Genomic DNA, 17,814 nt, shown 5'->3' on the forward strand with positions numbered 1-17,814 from the left:
CTTAATGCGACTCTTAAACAGGGTCAGTGCTAGAGCATTGAGCTCATGTGGGCCAGCTTCTGCCACTGGAGTTCAGAGGAGCTGCATGTTGGTAGAGAACATCAAAAGAGTCAGTCCTGTCAGGGTGTTCATAAACTGGTTTAGATTAGACCAACAACCTGTTCGTACAATGTTGAAAACTAGCAGGCAGATAGCTTCATTGTGTGGCAGTCAGGACTGCAGAGAGACTCCACAAATTTAGAAAATGTTGCCCAATATCAGTAGCAATGGTCTGGGGGGAGGGAGTGGTGGTTGTTACTACATTCTAAATAAAATTACTTCAAATAGGATTTCCAAATTCTCTTCCTCACTGAAAAGCTTGGTTTTGAAACTGCATCCTGAGAGTACCTTCTTCAGACTCAGAGCTTTTCCTTGGTCTCTTTTGTTTGCAGTTGTATGGGACACTACGGGTGATACTGGAACCTCTTCTAACTGATGCACCTTTTATAGGAGCAGTGACCTTGTTTTTTATGCAGAAACCGGTGAGTCAGTAATGAACTGCACTCTGCAGCCTTCCTCCTTCTAGGTCTGTCTTCCTGCATGAGTAGGGCTCCGGTGAGTGACACAAGCTGTTCATTGCTAGTAACCCAAACTGCATGACTGTGAGTGCCTCACAGTGCAGCTGTTTGAATGGCACATTCTTGATTGTTCACTGTTCCTCCTGAAATCCAAGAGGACAGGAATGAATTTTCCCTGTTCTTTTGTAGTAGTGTATAAAAAGTTACTTGCTTCACTCTGAGAATGGGAGGACGGACTTTCTGATGGTGACAGCACAGCAGCCTTTTCATAGACCTTTGCTGCAAGGTTCCTGGCAGGTGGATTTTCAGTCTTCCCATTCATAGATTTTTAAATGCAGTCATATTGGAGAACATTCAGTCATGGTCATGCTTTGAAAGCTTGCCTGTTAACGTCATGTGCCTTGTAGTTGAATTGTGATTTAATGAAATACGAGAAACCTAATCTTGTAAGAACCAGTTATCTTACAGCACACAGCTTTGCTTCCTTGTGGGTTATGCTCTGCTTGAGTTCATGGAAGTCATACATTTTTGATTTTGGATGAGGTGCTTTTGTGTTTAGATGCAGTAGCAATATTTTAGTACATGGAAAAAGCCTTTATTGTGTGAATAAAAATACAGACTCCTGCAGTGGGTGGTGTTTGTAAATCTCCCTGCCTCAGGGCATAGGCCAACCCCTAGGTGAAAGGATGAGGAAACAACTTCAAAGTCTAGGTATGGCTGTTCGATTTACTACGCATGACTCCAAGGCATCTGCCAGTGGCCGTTGGGAGGGGCTGAGGGCTGTCTTTCCCTGTGCTTGCAGGGTAAGTCCCAGTGATACCCTCGTTCCAAGTATGGCAGGCAAAATACTTAAGGGAATTGATACTACCTGTTGGTTTTAATGTACAGATGCAGCCACTCACTGGTGCAGGTTTTGCTTTCTTTAAACATCTGGCTTTGTTTTAGAAGCATTTGCTTCCCCTTTAAATCCTGCCTTTGCTCTGAAATAAATTTTAATGGTCCTGTATTATTTTTCTCCCTGATCTTGTTGTAGCACTTGGAAATCAACTGGGCAGGCATGAGCAACCTCCTGGATGTCCCAGGGATTAAGTGAGTGCCTGTTTTGCTTCACTTTATTCTTCTTTAAATAGCCTTTGGAGGTTGGGATAGCTTCTCTAGTATTCATCAGTTATTCTCATGAGTGGCACATAAATGGTGTCACGCTGATGCACGTGCCGTCATATCTGGCTGTGTAGTTTGCAAAACCTGAGGAGGGTGCTTTTTACAGCCTGTCAAAATTGCTTCAATCACTTCATTGTGTTTGGGATTTAGGATGGAAGTGGCAAATCCCTGAAACTACAATCATCTATAAATAAAAAAATGAGCCCTTCTGTTTCCCATGTACAGTTACTTAGAAAGGTAGATGAACAGACCTAGGTAACAGGCAGTCTGTGCTTATGTTTATTTACCTTAAAGTGAAAAAATACTAGGTATCACAGAGTTGCAGTCCCTCTGACCTGAAATACAATCCATAATAAAGAAAACTGCACCAGGTTCTTCTCTTTCTGTGTCATCTGCTCACCCTGTAGGTTCTTCAGAAAATGTAACTCTTCTCCAATGCCTCTTGGGTTGATCCTGTACATGAAACTTGCATAGCAAGGATGAAAATCTTAGAGGTTGTCAGTACTGTAAGATTCAAACTGTTTCTCCAGATTGGAGATTCACTTTGTCCTTATTTCATAGTGTAACGAGAATATTCTTTCACGCAAAAATGAAATGTATTTGGTTACTCAGCCATTGCCTCTCTCCCTTTAAACACAAATGCAGGCACTTCTGTCCCCCTCTCTTCCCCTGCAGCTCATGGTTTTCAGACTCGTAAGAAGTGTCTGGCTACTTTAGGTGCCAGTTTATGCATTAAAGGGCCTCTGAAGAACTTTGATGTTGAGTGAGAGGAAGCTTTGTTTTTCTCTTAGTTTGGGGCCAGAGTGGCCTTTTGCCCTGAAGTCTGCCCTGAGAGCTCCAGTTTTTATCAGAGGAATTATCTATTCTTTTCTAATGTGGTTTCCTTATTCCTTGTAGGGAGGAGGTATGTAGGTGTTCCAGCCTACAGCCTCTCATATAATTTAAGTGCAAATTTGGTGTCCTAAATTTTCACTCCCTGACTCTCTCACAAGGATTTGAACACAGAAATCCTTGCTTGTCCATCAGCAGTACACATGAAAGCCAGGAGCAAAACATGCCTGGCTGTGAATAAGCTGAAGTACAGGTTGAACAAGAGCTCTCCCTTTCAAATGAACTGGGCTTACTTAAGAGTGTAAAGAAACTGGCTGCAGTCATCTGTTTTCATATACAAGCTGTGTTTAGTTGGGTGTACCCCGAGACCCGAGAGAAGGGACAATTCTGTGACCTTCCTGTGGGTTTTTTTGACAGGAAAGCCAACAGCCTGACCAAGGGCTTTCATGCTCCTGGTTTTACATATGGAGTAGGAATCTCCTTCTGTGTGAGTCCAGCCTCATCTGTGAACTCTGACGATTTCATTGCACAGTCTTACCCTGAGAAGCTGCCTTATAAGCACTAGATTTATTAAGAGGGTGAAAGTCGTTCAGGTGTTTGGTGCTCCTGGGTTTCCTTGTTAATATTGTTTACTGCTCATGCCAAGTATATTGAAATCCTCTTATTAATCACCCAGAGAGCACTGAAGGTCTATGATAGCTGTATACTCCTTGCTCAGGGGAAGCAGGTCAAATTAGTTGTCCCCACCATACAAATAGAGCAGTTCCAAAGAAAAGATTTGAACTGAAAGGCTAAAAATGCATAAGTTTTAGATTAGACTGGAAAGTTCCCTAAACTCAAAGACAAACAGTACCTTGAGTTCAGCCACTGTCATCTCTTCTGTACCAAAGTTTTGGTTACTTCAAACAAGATTCTCCTTAGTGCAAAATATATCAAGATACAGAATCTCATCTTTTGCTTGGTCTTCTAAAAAAAAAAAAAGCCAAACTCATTTTGTTTTGAATGTGGCTGGTTTTTCCTTCCATTTTACAGAAATGTCTCAGCATGTGGCCAACAGCAGCATTGTGGGCTGGGGTCATGTTCTAAGTCTAAAACCAAACTACCTCAAGGTCTTCAGCTGCCTGTGAAATGCTGAAAATTCCAGATTCCCTCCTCACCTTGGCTCTCTCTACATTCCCAAGGAAACCCAGAAGGCGCATGAGTTTGTAGGACTTGTTTGGGTGCATGACAATCTCACCACATGGCCTAAGCTCCCATCCATCACTTACATCCTACTAGAGCCCGATTCACATCTAGCCCTAGTAACCCTCGACTGGAACATCCCTGCATGCAAGTAAGCACAGTACCATGTGTGTCACAAGGCACTGGTGATTAGGAAATAAGTTTGAAAGGGATCTTGAGAGACTGCCCCATGCTTGTATTCTCCTCTGCAGCAGCTCAACTGGACACCAATTATTGATAGAAGACAGCCAGCCTAACCTTTCGCAGGGATCCACAACCATCTTTGATGATTGGCTCTGGTGTTAGACTGTACTCTCCATTTCCTCTTGCTCTAAATTAAATGTCACAAGTGTGAGTTTCTTCTGCCCATGTGCAGTTGCATGTAGGCACGCTTTGGGGGAAGGTAGGCAGTATCACTCCTTTTGAAGCACCTGTTTCTTGTGCTGTGCCCCGTTCTTTCATTCTAACTGGAATTGCAATCGATTGTAGAGATTTAAGTTGCATGGGTTTTGGTTTTTTTTTTTTTCCCCCACCACCTGCAGCATAATGTCGGACTCCCTAATTCAAGACTTCATAGCTGCACGCCTGGTTCTACCAAACAGGATCACAGTGCCTCTGAAGAAGAACATGAACATTGCTCTCTTGAGGTTCCCTATCCCACATGTGAGTGTTTTTCAGTTAATCTACCTGAGTGCCCATTTGTCACAACGTGGCTGCACATGAGCTTAGTATGTTAGGTTCCTGAACATCCAGCTCTCATCAGCAGTTTCAGCCTGGATTGTAGGCTTTCTGTAGATGATATTTCAGAAATGTAAAAGCAGGTGTTGGATAGTTCATAATTTGGGGGTGTGAGGGTGGGGGCTGAGGGTTCCTACCCTCTGTATGTAGTCTAAGAAGTTTGTTTATACACTGAGTTCATTTAACAATTTAAACGTTTAGTCTCATTTGATATTTCCACAGATCTCCAGTTAGAGAAGGTAAATACATAAGCAATGAGTGTCAGACCACTTAATTTTTTTACTGATGATGTGAAGGGGTATAAATAGGGAGCTCAGAGGGTGACACATCTTTGCTACAGAAAAAATTTCAGGGAAAAACAACCCCGCTGAGATCTCCCAAATCTAAATGCTTGACATATATCCAGATCTTCAGCCTCCATCGTCCATCAAATACCTAATACACTCATTAATGAAGGTACATATAAATGAATGACAAAGGGATACTCCCTATTGCAAACTTGCATCACCAACTGAAGCTGAATGGCCACTCTGCAATAAAATAAGAACCTGCAAATGGATGCTTAGTTCCTCCTTCAGTCAGTGGGTATTGATCTTCACTCCACATTTGATTTGACTGTGGCTGTAGTCCTGTGTGCATATGTATGTTTCTGTTCTAAAACCAAAAAATATTTCCTGCCCAGTTATCTAGATTGCATTGTGTATCTGTTTAAATTGGGGGGTGTGTGTGTGTGTGTGTGTGTGTGTGTGTGTGGTGTTGTTCAAGGTAAATGCTGGGAAAAGTGTTTTAATACAGCTGTCATTTGAAATATACTGCATCAAAATATATGTCATTGCAGACCTGTCACAGTGACTACCCTTGCTGCCTGAAATAACTAGTTTTAGGAGGTAGCATATTTTAATTATTCAAAGATCACATTTTCATGACCAGTTTTGTATCTTAATTTATCCAGGGAGTAATAAGGGTTCATCTGCTAGAAGCTGAAAACCTTGTCCAGAAAGACAGTTTCCTTGGTGCAATCAGGGGGAAGTCTGACCCATATGCTCTTCTTCGCGTTGGCACGGTGCAGTATCGAAGCAAGACAGTTTCCCGAGATCTTAATCCCATTTGGAATGAGACATTTGAGGTACTGAATCTTTTGATCTTTCCATCTATAGGATGCACAGCCGTTTACATCCCTGTGCTTGGAGGACCTTCTCTTAACTGACTGCACTGGAGCAGGTGGACTTCCTTGTTACTTGATTGATGAGGATTTCTGTCCCTTAAACAAGTGCCAATTTACATTGCAAACGTGAAATGTCATTCAGGTTGATCTGATTTACATATGTGGGTTTTTGGAGGCGGTGCAAAGCACTGCTTTAAATATCAATCAATGCAGTAGTCTGTGCAGCTGTAGTCTGCTCTAGCATTGATTCTTCTCTGCTTATCAGGGATATCAGTTTGAGGGGTTTAGCTTGTAGTTCAGAAACAAGCAAATTGGTTTTGAAATAATTTCACCTATAATCAACTGTATTTGTTATATGGTTAGCCAAAAAGCAGCAGGGAATGTCCTTAATATGTTAAAGAACTGTGAAGTCCTGTATTCTTGTCTGCAGTCTATATGAACCTATGTGAGTGCTTTTTATTTTTAATCAGTACCTCTTTCTCCTCCAGTTTGTTGTTCATGAAGTGCCTGGTCAGGACTTAGAAGTGGACTTATACGATGAAGATCCAGATAAAGATGACTTTATGGGCAGGTAAATTAGCATGACCCTCGCTTGGGTTCCAGTAATGGCTCTGAAATGGGACACCCAGGTTATTCATGCTGGAAACTTAATATTGAAGGAATCTATTCCTTTTGTCTAGATATTGATACCAAGTTATTAGTTCCTAGTGCAACTAACTGAAAAAGGCCCAGACTCCTGCAGGGAATCCTAGGAAGCCATTAAGTGATGGTTACTGTACAACTTGAGATTTACTTCAAATATATTTTGGTTTTGGAAGGGTTTCAAGGGGGAGACTTCAGAAGTGTAAGTGCGTTCCAGTGCACACGCGCACAGGTAATGCGTAGAAGTTGCTATTTGGAACAGATGAATGTGGGCTTTTTTGGTGGCAATTTCTTCTCCCCTCCTTCCCGCAACAGCAGTATGCTATATGTCTAAATATACACTGAAATGTTTGCTTTTTGTCTTTCAGCTTGCTTATAAGCCTAGTGGATGTAATGAATGACAGAACTGTTGATGAGGTAAAGATCACAGCTTATTTCTAAATGTAGTTGGTGGTGTACGCTTCCGTGCACTCATTTGTGCTCTCCCTCTTGCTACTACATTTTCTCTGTGTGCTTTTAAAACTTCCTTGCACACTTGCACTGTGGTATTTTCACAAAAAGAAAATACTTTTGCTCAGAAAATTTGAAGTAGCCATTAAAATAATTTTTACAATCAAGCTGGCAACCTTAGACAGACCTGAGGTTATGCAGAGCCCGCAGTGGGATAACTTGTGTTGGTACCTCATGTCCTGTATGTATCAAATGTTTTGTACAAGGCTACTGATAAAGTTTGGTGAAGCAGTCTGATTGCTGAGGTAAGAAATGATTGGGTCATATTGTGGTTCATCTTGCAATGCAGCACTCTGTAAGCAGTGCCGGGGTGCTTGTCTTGTGCTGCTGCTGGTTGGAAATAGCCATATGCTTTGCATGTATATGGGTATCTTATTTTAGGTTTTTTCTGGCTTGTGTTTCTAAGTAGATGGACATGCTACAATCTAAATGTCAAAAATTCAAGTTGAGGCACTCAAAGTACAATTCATGTTGTCTATTGTACATAAGTCTGACTGCAACATATATATATTAAAAATATTCTACCTCACAGTTCCCAAGTTACTCTTTGTTGTCTTCATTTAGTGGTTTCCCTTAAGTAAGACAACAAGCGGACACTTGCATTTAAAACTGGAGTGGCTCTCACTAGTAAATGAGCAAGAAAAGCTACATGAGGTGAGTAGATTTACTTAAAGGACTCAGATGCTCTGATCCCTCTCCAGCGATCAGCAAAGGAGTGTGTAAAATTAGAACCCCAGGCAAACTCATGGGAGTTTATTTTTGTCTGACAAGGTTTTGATGTGATTTCTGTCCCTTCCGCCACTCCTGAAGAGAAAGGGCATTTGCTTGCCCCAGGTCCCTTGGTAATTCAGGACTAACTCAAATCTGGCTGTTCTTTTTGCTTGAATTAGCAAAGGTTTGTTTGACTCGTTGCAAAGTGGCCTCTCACAGTTCCCTTCTTTGATAATTTTTCCTTTCCCTCTTCATCTAGGATCTGTGTAGGACTGCTGTGTATAACCTATACTAGTCATAGATGCATACCCAGCACTGGTGCTTGGTGGGGTCATGGTTCCAAATGGTGTCTTACTTGTCCAGCGGAATTGCTTGGATAAAGCCCATCTCCCAAGGACACTGCTTCTTCATAATCAAGCTAAAGCATTTGAGTTCTACTGAAGTGAATAAAATTTGTTTCCAGGCTTTGTTCTGCTGACACTGGATTACTGATGTTGATGTATGTGGCTGAGCATGTGTTTAGGTGTCTTGCTGCACTGGAGAATCCAACCAGTTCTGCACTAGAGACATGGAAGAGCATTAAGGCCAGTGTATTAAAAAGACTTACACCTCGTCTAACTGGTGTACTTAGAACTGTCATACTGTATTGGCTTGTGCTCGTCTAAATTGCAAGTTGCAGGAGAAAGGTGAAGAGCTGCTTAGCTGTCAGAAACTGTCCTTTTAATCTGTGTTGTGCTTTACGTTGTCCTTGATGGGTGATCATGCCTATCTTGTGTTTTGTTTCGTTTTATCTTTCCTGGCCTTTGCAGGATCAGAAGGGGCTGTCTACAGCTATTCTGATAGTCTACTTGGACAGCGCCTTCAACCTTCCAGTAAGTACAAACTACATGCAGGCAACCTTCACTTACAACCTTTTTTTTAAAGCCCACAAATTAATTGTTTTCAAATACTTTTTTACTAATTCAGAAAAACCACTTTGAGTATTCAAATGGTGAATGTGGAGCAAAGAAGATCAAAAATAACAAGTACCTCAAGGTAAAATTTATATTCTTCTCCCATGCTTGCAAAACAACATTCTGGATTATGTGGTATCGTAGCAACTGAAACTAGCTGTGATTAAAAAGAAATAGTCTCTCCACTGTCAGAATCTAAGTGGCCAGGTGTTCAAAATAGTGATTGAAAGTCCATCCATACCCCAGTGAAAGTCTAGGAGGTTCAAGGCGGAATGCAGAGCAGAAATATTTGATTGCGTGTGGGGTTGTCTTTATTTTTATTTTATACTTTGGACAAAGAGCCTCCTGACACCAGACCAAGTCATGTTCTGCTTTCTGCTGCTGCAGGGGTTCTTTCCATGCTGAGCTGTTCCAGCTTGACCTCTCGCATTGGGGTGGGAGGAATATGCTTGTTTGTGGTGACCTTCCTGTCCATTGGAGACTGACCACCAGACTCCTTCACCCTCAGTGTTAGAGGGGTTCAGAAGCCACCTCTTTCTTTTCTTCTGTTTACTTTTTCCCCCAAATACTGCATTTTGCTACTGTGATGTAAATGGTGGGTATAGGGAATAATGTCTTCCTTTTTTCTTGGACAAGATCCACACAACCACAGCTCTGAGCAATGCATAAAGCTGCCCATTCTCTCTGAGTAGCTCCCCTCATAAGTGCTATCTTTACAATTTAGATGAGTTAACACTGATACACGTCACGTCTGATAATCCTTTATTCTGGACTTCATTGTATCCTCTTTGTATACCACGTTGTGTCAAGACCAGATCCTCAGCCTTAACTTCTATAGAATTAGTGCAGAGAAGCACAGCACAATAGGTGCAGTATTACTACTTCTGGAAAGGAGTTGTTATTTGATGCTGAAGACTGGCTTCTTGCTGCTTTACAGCAAGTCCTGAGCCTTGGAAACCAATTCTGAGAGTCCTGTTTCATTCAGGAATGATGAAGACTTCCCACTGAGCCTTCAGCTCTCTTCTGTTTCCTCCCAGCTTCTGACAGACTTTTAACTGCTCCCCTGCTGAGACCTAAATACATAAAACTTTGGCTTAAATGTGTACTCTTGATGGTGGAGGGTAGTACCGTGCTGTGTTATGGCTGGATGGAGTCCTTCCTGTGTACTGCATTCTTCAGATGTTCCACAGCTGAAAACTATTGTCAGCATTCCAGCGACTTATTTCAAGTAAGAGTAGTGGTTTGATATTGCTTCCTGTAAACTACAAATGTCTCTTCTGTTTTTTTTTCTACTTTCTTTTTTTTTGCTTGTATTAAATGACAGAAGATGGAACGAGAACCTTCCTCCTTCGTCCTGCTCACAGTAGGAAACAAGACTCATAAAAGCAAGGTGAGGCTGTTTGACTCTTCTGCTTTCCTTAAATACTTTCTATTTTATGGGTGACTATCTCCAAGTAGCCCCTAGGAAGGGTAGGACTAGCGAAGCTGATGTGAGGGGCTGTACCTATGGTGGTAGCTGCAGAGGCTGGGAGGTGGGGGTCAAGCAGCATGTGGGAGCACTGTGTCTCTGTGCTCAATTGATGCGTGTCTGATCAGCTGCTGTACAGGTGTGTGGTTTTGTGCTCATGGCCATGAGGTCATGTTGGTCAAGATACTCTAGTTCTACAAGGGTTGAAGAGGGGAAAATGATAGGTCTACGATCTGGCTCATGCTTTCTTAGGGCAGAGTGTCATTTGCATCAAAGTGGTTTTTGTTGCCTCATCAGTCTCCTGGCTCCTGTGTTTCACAGTTTTACTGGGGTTTTTTTTGTTTGTTTGTTTGTTTTTTTAACCTGGGCAAGATGTATCCAGATCTTCTCCACTTTCAGTTCCTTTCTCAATATTTAATACTTATTTTTGTCTGATCAATATGAGCAACAGCTGAGTTCTGCCCTTGCAGTAGCTGCCATGTTTATTGCCCCACAGCTGGAGGTGGGTGAGGGCAGCCCTATGTTCTGTTGGACACCCAACAAATAGGAATGAATCCTGTTGGCTACACACAAGCATACAGGACTGGTGCCTGTTTTTCTTTGTTTCTTCCACCTGTTCCATCCAGAAATTGGGTTCTGCTTGTGTTTTTACCTATTTTGGCTTTCCCTTTTCCCCACCACATCACCGACCTCTCCCAAGCTCGATCAGACTTCTAGCTTTCCCCTGCTCCTTTCCCCTTGCTGCCACCACTCGTGGCCTGGCAGAAGCAGCTGTTTTACAAAGCAGCCTCAGCCACAGCCCCCATGGGGGCGTTCTATGCTCTTTCATCCTTGAAGTGGATGATGCTGAAGCTGTGCCCTCTTACTCTTTGCACAAGCTCTACACCCCTCAAACTGCCCCTCTGGCTTTCATAGCCTTCCCTGCCAGCTCGCTGCAGATTTTGGAGCTGACTCTGGGTGCCTGCAGGCTGGCAGCAGCACTCTGGCTCTCCCTGGGTGGAGAGCAGGGACGCAGGGAGCAGTGCCTTGCTGCAGGTGAGGCAGACTGCTGGACCAGGCAGCACTGGCTGGGGCCAACTGCAGCTCACCAGACTTGTTCTTCAGCATTTCCACACCCCACAGAACTTGTTCTGGTTTTGCCAGAGACTTTGCTTCTGCATGCTTCTGACCTGGAAATTTCACTCTCTCAGTACATCTGAGGTGTAGCATCACTGAATAGGACAAGAGGGTCACTGTGACCCTCTCTGGTGATCAGTGTCATGGTATTCTTTGCTGCTTACAGAATAAGCTCATGTGTATTCCATAATCTTCTTGTTGCAGACCTGCAATTTCAGCAAAGATCCCATGTGGGGCCAGGCTTTCACCTTCTTTGTCCACAGCGCTCATTCCCAGTCACTCCATGTTGAGGTGAGAGGACAGCCTTTCCTTTGAAGAGCAAATGCACATCCATAGGAAGAAATCTCTCTAATGGTGGATGTGATCTGTGCTGGTTGTTTCTGTGTGCTTGTACTGGGGTCATCCTACTTAAAAGGTGGAAGAAGCACCTGTTGTTGCACAGGTTATTCTCTGTTAGGTGATGCTGGTATCTACCTTTGCTCTAGGATCATGTAATGCACAATAGCTTAGTTCAAAACATGGGACATTTTTGGCTGCAAAGTGCAAAGAAGGTTTTGTACAGCTCTGTGTGTAGTAAAGCCATGAATATTTTGCTGTAAGAAATCACAATCTTCATAATTCTCAGAGTCCTATCTCTTCACCTTGGTGTTCTGGCTTGTTAAGACCCTGTATCTCACCAGCATACATCGCAGTTATGGCCAGTTCTGTGGCTGTTCACTTGGCTACAGAAGTGGATTTGAACATAGAAGGTGTATTGAGGTTGAACAGGCTAAACAAACTATTACCTAAAAAGCATGTAAAGGTTTAGACCGGTGGTCATCCCAGCTGCCTGGGACATTTTCCCCAGAGCAAGTAAGCAAAGTCAAGTAAATCCCAGGACCTAGTTTTTCTGCTAAGGTAGTTCCTTCTCTGCATAGTTTGAAATGGGATTTTTACTCCAAACATTCTAATTTGTTACAGTCCTGAAATACTGGCATCACCCATTTGAAAGTAACCATACTTGACTGTATATCCTCAAGTAAATAAGCTCTGACTGAAATACTTTCTTGCTTTGCTGTTCCCAGTGGTATGCTTTCCAGTTTGCCATCTAATAATAACTTTTTTCTTTCCCCTGCCTTGCCAAGATAAAAGACAAAGATCGGGATAGTGCCCTGGGTACTTCAGTGGTATGCCTTTCCCACTTACTTAAGGAACCAAACATGACTCTGGATCAGAGATTTCAGCTGGATCACTCCAGTTCAGACAGCTTCATTAAAATGAAACTTGTGTTGCGGGTAAGTTGTTCTTTGCTGTATTCACTTGGCTTCCCCAGCAGAAGCATCCAATTCTAACCAGGTAAAGGAGATGAAACGTGGGTGTGGAGAAATGCAGCTTTGCTTCACACAGGAGTAGAAAGTAGAAGTGTGACAAGGTTCTTAAGTGCAATTAAGAATGTGTGGTGGAGCTGAGAGGGATCCCTGAGGCTTCCTTAAACTAAAAAAGCAGTGCCACTGCTGAAAATCTTCTCATGACAATAAGAAGTTGGACTGAGAAAATCTAAGCTAGGGAAATCAGAGCTGCTAAACGTTAAGAGAGACTGATGTTTTGGAATTGTTTTCTCATCGTGCTCTGGATCAGTGTTTAGACAGTGTTAAATACATACGCCGTAGGATAAGGGAAGAGAACGTCACAGCCAATCCCATAGGCCTCTTTTATCTCTAATGGCAGATTCCTGCTGTTACACTTTTGTGGTGAAATTTCATCCTAGGTGGTAATGCTGGCATTAACTGTAGTGCTTTGGGAGCAGGACTCATTTCTCTCCCTTGTGATTTTTAGGCCTTGAATGTTGAAGAACCTGATCCACAAAGAGTCAAGGCTGGTGTTAATGCCTCGAAGCAAGGTCCCGTGCGTGTCGTGAAGGGTGGAAACCAGCAGAAGTTTGCCTCCCCACCAAAACCAGAAGTCTCAAAAGTACCTCCAGTGAGCAAAGACTCTGTGCCACTTGAAGCTGTGCCAAAAAAGGATGGTGGAGAAGACCTGGACACAAATGACAGTTCAGCAGCACCTGCACCAAGTGAAACTATTGCTGGCTTTAATGAGACAGAGCATGAGCAAAATCCAGAGCATCACCCATCGTCAGTGTTGCATACCAGAGCAGCAGTAGTGCCCACGTTGCCGGTCGTACAGGAACTGAGGCTTGCACCCAGCGTCACTTCGCTGGGTTCTCTGCCTTCTTCTTGCTTTGAATTAAGTAGCAGCAATCTGGACCTTCATAAGTAGGTGGTTCTTCCAGCTGAACTGTTCTTCTCTGGGGAAGGTCTAGGTTTTATAGGTCACTGTTGCGTACAGTTGAATTCAAGTCTGCTGAGTCATTTGGAGTCTTGGGTCTCAAATCCCCTTACAAAGAATTGACTTAAGTATTCCAGTCAACAGCAAAGTAAATTACAGGGTCACTATCAGATCAGGTGTAAAGTGAAACCATCTCCTTCTTTGGCTCTCCTAAGAGGTGCTGCATGTTTTGGCTTTATATTTTTTAAGAGCCTCTCACACTGAATATCCTGGGTCCCATAACACTCATGATTTTATGAACAGGAGATTGGAAATCTGAATATCCCACTTCTGTAAAAACATAAACTCTTCATAAGCATATCTGGCTGCTTAAGGTTCTGGATGCTGTGTTTTATCCGATGATTTTTAAGATTCATAATGCTGTGAACAAAGTTTTTATGCATAGGTGTGCTCATGCGTGTGCCCTTCCTGCAGTGCTAAGTGTGAAGCTGCAGGTAGTCTGCTCTGTTGAGGCAGACAGAGAGCTGGATCTGCCTGTCCTGGGGTGCAAAATGGAGCTAGTAGAATCCTTAATGGACTGAAGTAGCGAAGAAGGTCCATCTCAATTAAGAGAGCATCAGAGCAGTTATAAACCTGAACATCAAACCCATCAAACTCCAGCTGTTCAGTCTAGTACTTCTGAACTGGCAAATTCTCTAGCTCTGAACAGGGCCTCACTTATAAACCATTTTAAAACCATTTTTAAGCAGTATTTTGGATTTGAGGCCACTTGAATAACATGCAGAACGAAAGATAAAAAAGGTCCCATTTTGCATATACAGACATCCTCGAAGGAGCTGTGTAACATGCTAACCTGTACGTTGCTGCTCCATCTACAGCAGGCCAACTAGGTGCTTTTTTGGCCGTTTCTACTGTGGGACTGAAGTCAGGTACCTGTCTGAAGGCTGGCTAGGCAATGCTGGCACTAATGGGAGGGTTGTTTCTCTGGAGCCTTGGTGGTCTAGCTGCTTTCTAGGTATCAAGCCTTAGGATGCTAGGAAGAATAGTGCCCTGAAAGTTGGTTTGAGTTGAAAACACATCACCAACTTCTGAAACTCGTGTCCTGGTCTGTGTGTGTGCTCTGTTAAATAGCTGCATTTAAAAGCTTTGACTGTGCAACTGTCTTGCAGCGGGACCGAAATGCCTCTGGGAGAGATTCAGCTGACGGTGCGGTACGCTTCAATACGGCAGAGTCTCGTCGTGCTGGTCAATGGCTGCAGGTAACACTGATGATTGCTTGTGTCTAACTGTAAAGGAAAGGGGAAGAGCTCTCTGAGCTTCTGTTCAGCAAAGCTGGAGCAGAACCATGTGTGGTGTAAACTGCCCAGTTAAAACACCTTAGTGTTGGCTGATCTCAATCTCTGCAGCCTCACCAAGGCCAGCTCTGGTCAATGCCAGTAGCAGGTGTGTGAGAGGCCAGGGAGTAGTGCTCACTGAGGCAGATACTTTAACTTTCATCCACCCAAAACTCCCTCTGAACAGCACAGACAACGGATGTGTGTCTTGGGATGTCATGATAGGCATCATGATAAGGACTGATATCTACGATGGAATTTGTAAATGTTAATTTAGGGACCCTGATATGTGGCCAGACACTCCGTAGTGAAAATTTTGTTTAACTTCACATCTTTAAAGTTGTATTTGCTTATGCTCCAGCTCCCAAGATTAATGTTTTTGGCCCATGAACCCATGAAGGGTTGGTCTGATTCTGAGAGAAAAGGTATTAAAACACACAATGGTAGAACCTGCCTTGCTTGTCAACACTGTATTTTTTTTGACAGAAACTTAGTACCCTCTTCCAATCGTGGAGTAGATCCATATGTTCGTATATACCTGCTGCCAGATAGAAGATGGACAAGCAGGAAGAAGACTTCTGTTAAGAAAAAAACTCTGAACCCCCAATATGATGAGAAGTAAGAAAATGTTCATTATGATTGGTGCTGAAATAGTTATGATCTCTGTATAACAAAAGGGCTTACATAAGGTATGTTCCTGTTGCTCCTAAGGGTTGTCTTGCGAACATTTGCAGATCTTCTGAAAAAAATGGCACTTTAACCATGATAAGCAAGTACTTAGGCCTTGCTCTGAGCAGGGCTCCAGCTGTAGGAGGGCACCCCTTATTCCCACCCCCTTCCCCAATCCGAGCACATGAAGGCGGCACTCGCTGCTTTCCAGACAGACGTTCCCCTACCATGTTTGAGTTCTCACTGTAGAGGCAATCCTTCCATTTGGGTACCTCACAAGGCTTCTCTGTTCATACTTCTGGTGCTTATTCTGACAGCTTTCCAAAAATCAGAGGCAGAAATACAAAGCCTTGTGAGACTGGACCATTCTCTGGCCAGACAGATGGATGTTGCCATCAAGACCTGGTGGGAGCAGGGTAAAATGCTCCCACGTCTTTGCTGACAGTGCGACACTGTCACACCTGCAGGTTTGCCACTGAAACAGAATGTGTTTTGTATAAACCCAAACACAGTAATGCTTAGAAACAGAGGTCTTGTGAGAGGTGGTTTTAATCCCATATTTAGATAAAGATACACGCATGTGAAATATGGGAATAATGGGTGATCCTGGATGACTGTTTTTTCCTATGTTGGGTCATGTCTGTATATGTCAGTATAGATCGGAAATTGAGAAAAGACTTTAAAATATTTCATCTTATCACTCAGGCCCAGACACTGGAGCTGTGGATTTTGCTTCTGGCTGTTCTTATGTACTTCACTGATGTAGTGCCAGCACAGCTGTAGGGTACAGCATCCCTTTTTCCTCATCCTCAGTATTGATGAGTCCTGTACATCCTCAATTAAGCACAATAGGTTGAGCAATACTTTAGCTCCAAAACATATTACCTGTTTTACAACTCTGACTTGAGGAAAAGCTATTCAAGTGGGCAGAACTGAAATGATTTAGCACGGACAAAACTCACTTGGCATTAGATGGTGTGTGCCAGAGGTGTGAGTCAGAGCCATTAAGAATTTAATTGCCACAGGTTTCAGCCTTTGTCTTCTCTTAATGTGGTATAAGCCTACTTCTAAACTTGGGGGGTTGGCTCAGCTGTTTCCTCTGAGTAATAAAGGTTGCATGGAAAACATCCTGATTGTCCATGAAGGGGGAAAATGAGGGTAAGTAGCATTTCATCATGGAGGCATGTTTCCTCCTTCCCTCAGCACAATGAACAGTCTGAGCAACAGTGTCATAGTCTTTCATGAGGCCTGGAAGAGATTTCTTACAGCGTCAATAAAATCTAACTCTAGAATGGTCTTTGGTGTCTTTCTTCTCTGTTAAAAGTTTTGGGCACTGATGCTGTATTCTGTCTCTGTGTTCTGGCCACCGATGCTTAGAGGAATTTTAACTTTTGACTTAAGTCTCTCCTTTCAAAACTTTACTTTTAGGTTTGAATTTTTTGAATCTTTGGAAGATGTCAAGAAAAGGACACTGGATATTGCAGTGAAAAACAGCAGGCCATTCATTTCACAGGAAAGGAAGGAGCTGGGGAAAGTAAGTTTAAAGAAGCTGCACTACTGATTTAGTAGAGCTGAACAGTCAGAGCAATTCCTGTAATCCTGAAATGCAATTCTAGTAACTAAATATTAGTAATAGGACTAGCAATCTGGAATCAACTACTTCTGCCAGCTTTTCACCTGAAATCAGGCTGTATCTGTGTGGAAGCTTGTGTGGTCTCACATGATTCGTGTGCCATGCTGCTTCAGTTCAGAAGGGTGCTCCTGAAGTAAAAACATGTTTCCTGGGATCCGCTGCTGCCTGTTTGGGGAATGGCTCCAGTAGTGCAAACATGAAGCCGAGATATATGTGTGATTAAAACCCAGAATTTGCCAACAGTGCTTTAGGCTTGCTGTGAACAACTTGGATTCTGTGAAAAATGAACTGGAATCACTTCTTCAGTGGCAGATAAATTTTCAAGTAGGACTGCCAAGAAACTGAGCTGCAGCACGGAGGCTGGCTGCTGCCCGTGGCCTGCGAGGTCCCTTGTGCCCTAGAACTTGAAAGTGGGTCTGACCCAGGGGGGAGGTCTAGTTTAGCTGATCAATTTATACGCTAAATAATATAAAAATAAATAAAATTTAATTTTTAAAGGTGCGGATTGACTTGTCCCAGGAGGACTTAATAAAAGGTTTTGCACAATGGTAAGTTTTCATCCCCGTACTTCCCAAGGCTGATGGTTGCTTTGCTGGGAGTGTGCGTGACGGCTGCTGGCAGTGCTGGTGCAGCATTTTGGTGAGGCAAGAATAATATTTGACCTGCCAGTGCAGGACTAACTTGAACTAATCTGGCAGTTTTATCTGAGTTGTGTGTTAATCCAGTTGCCAATGCAATACCTGCCCTGTGAAACAGTTTTAATAAGAGGCCTATATATAAATTACAGTCTTCAGCATATTTTAAGTTGCCATAAAAGCTGCTGGGACACATAAGTAA

General features: G+C 42.9%; 1 protein-coding gene across 1 annotated transcript in view; it reads left to right on the forward strand.

The window, feature by feature from the left end:
• The window catches only part of ESYT3 (extended synaptotagmin 3), a 33,053-nt gene that overhangs the window by 14,539 nt on the left and 700 nt on the right, over positions 1–17,814 (forward strand). The window contains exons 6-22 of the mRNA XM_074910996.1: positions 432–521; positions 1,591–1,646; positions 4,313–4,433; positions 5,461–5,634; positions 6,162–6,244; positions 6,684–6,732; positions 7,390–7,479; positions 8,346–8,408; positions 8,503–8,571; positions 9,814–9,879; positions 11,278–11,364; positions 12,198–12,347; positions 12,889–13,328; positions 14,511–14,600; positions 15,162–15,293; positions 16,773–16,878; positions 17,476–17,525. Coding sequence (XP_074767097.1) covers positions 432–521; positions 1,591–1,646; positions 4,313–4,433; positions 5,461–5,634; positions 6,162–6,244; positions 6,684–6,732; positions 7,390–7,479; positions 8,346–8,408; positions 8,503–8,571; positions 9,814–9,879; positions 11,278–11,364; positions 12,198–12,347; positions 12,889–13,328; positions 14,511–14,600; positions 15,162–15,293; positions 16,773–16,878; positions 17,476–17,525 — 1,916 coding nt within the window. The remainder of the gene's footprint in view (positions 1–431; positions 522–1,590; positions 1,647–4,312; positions 4,434–5,460; positions 5,635–6,161; positions 6,245–6,683; positions 6,733–7,389; positions 7,480–8,345; positions 8,409–8,502; positions 8,572–9,813; positions 9,880–11,277; positions 11,365–12,197; positions 12,348–12,888; positions 13,329–14,510; positions 14,601–15,161; positions 15,294–16,772; positions 16,879–17,475; positions 17,526–17,814) is intronic.

Source organism: Athene noctua, chromosome 7 (genome assembly GCF_965140245.1).
Source record: "Athene noctua chromosome 7, bAthNoc1.hap1.1, whole genome shotgun sequence".
Classification (NCBI taxonomy): Eukaryota; Metazoa; Chordata; class Aves; order Strigiformes; family Strigidae; genus Athene; species Athene noctua.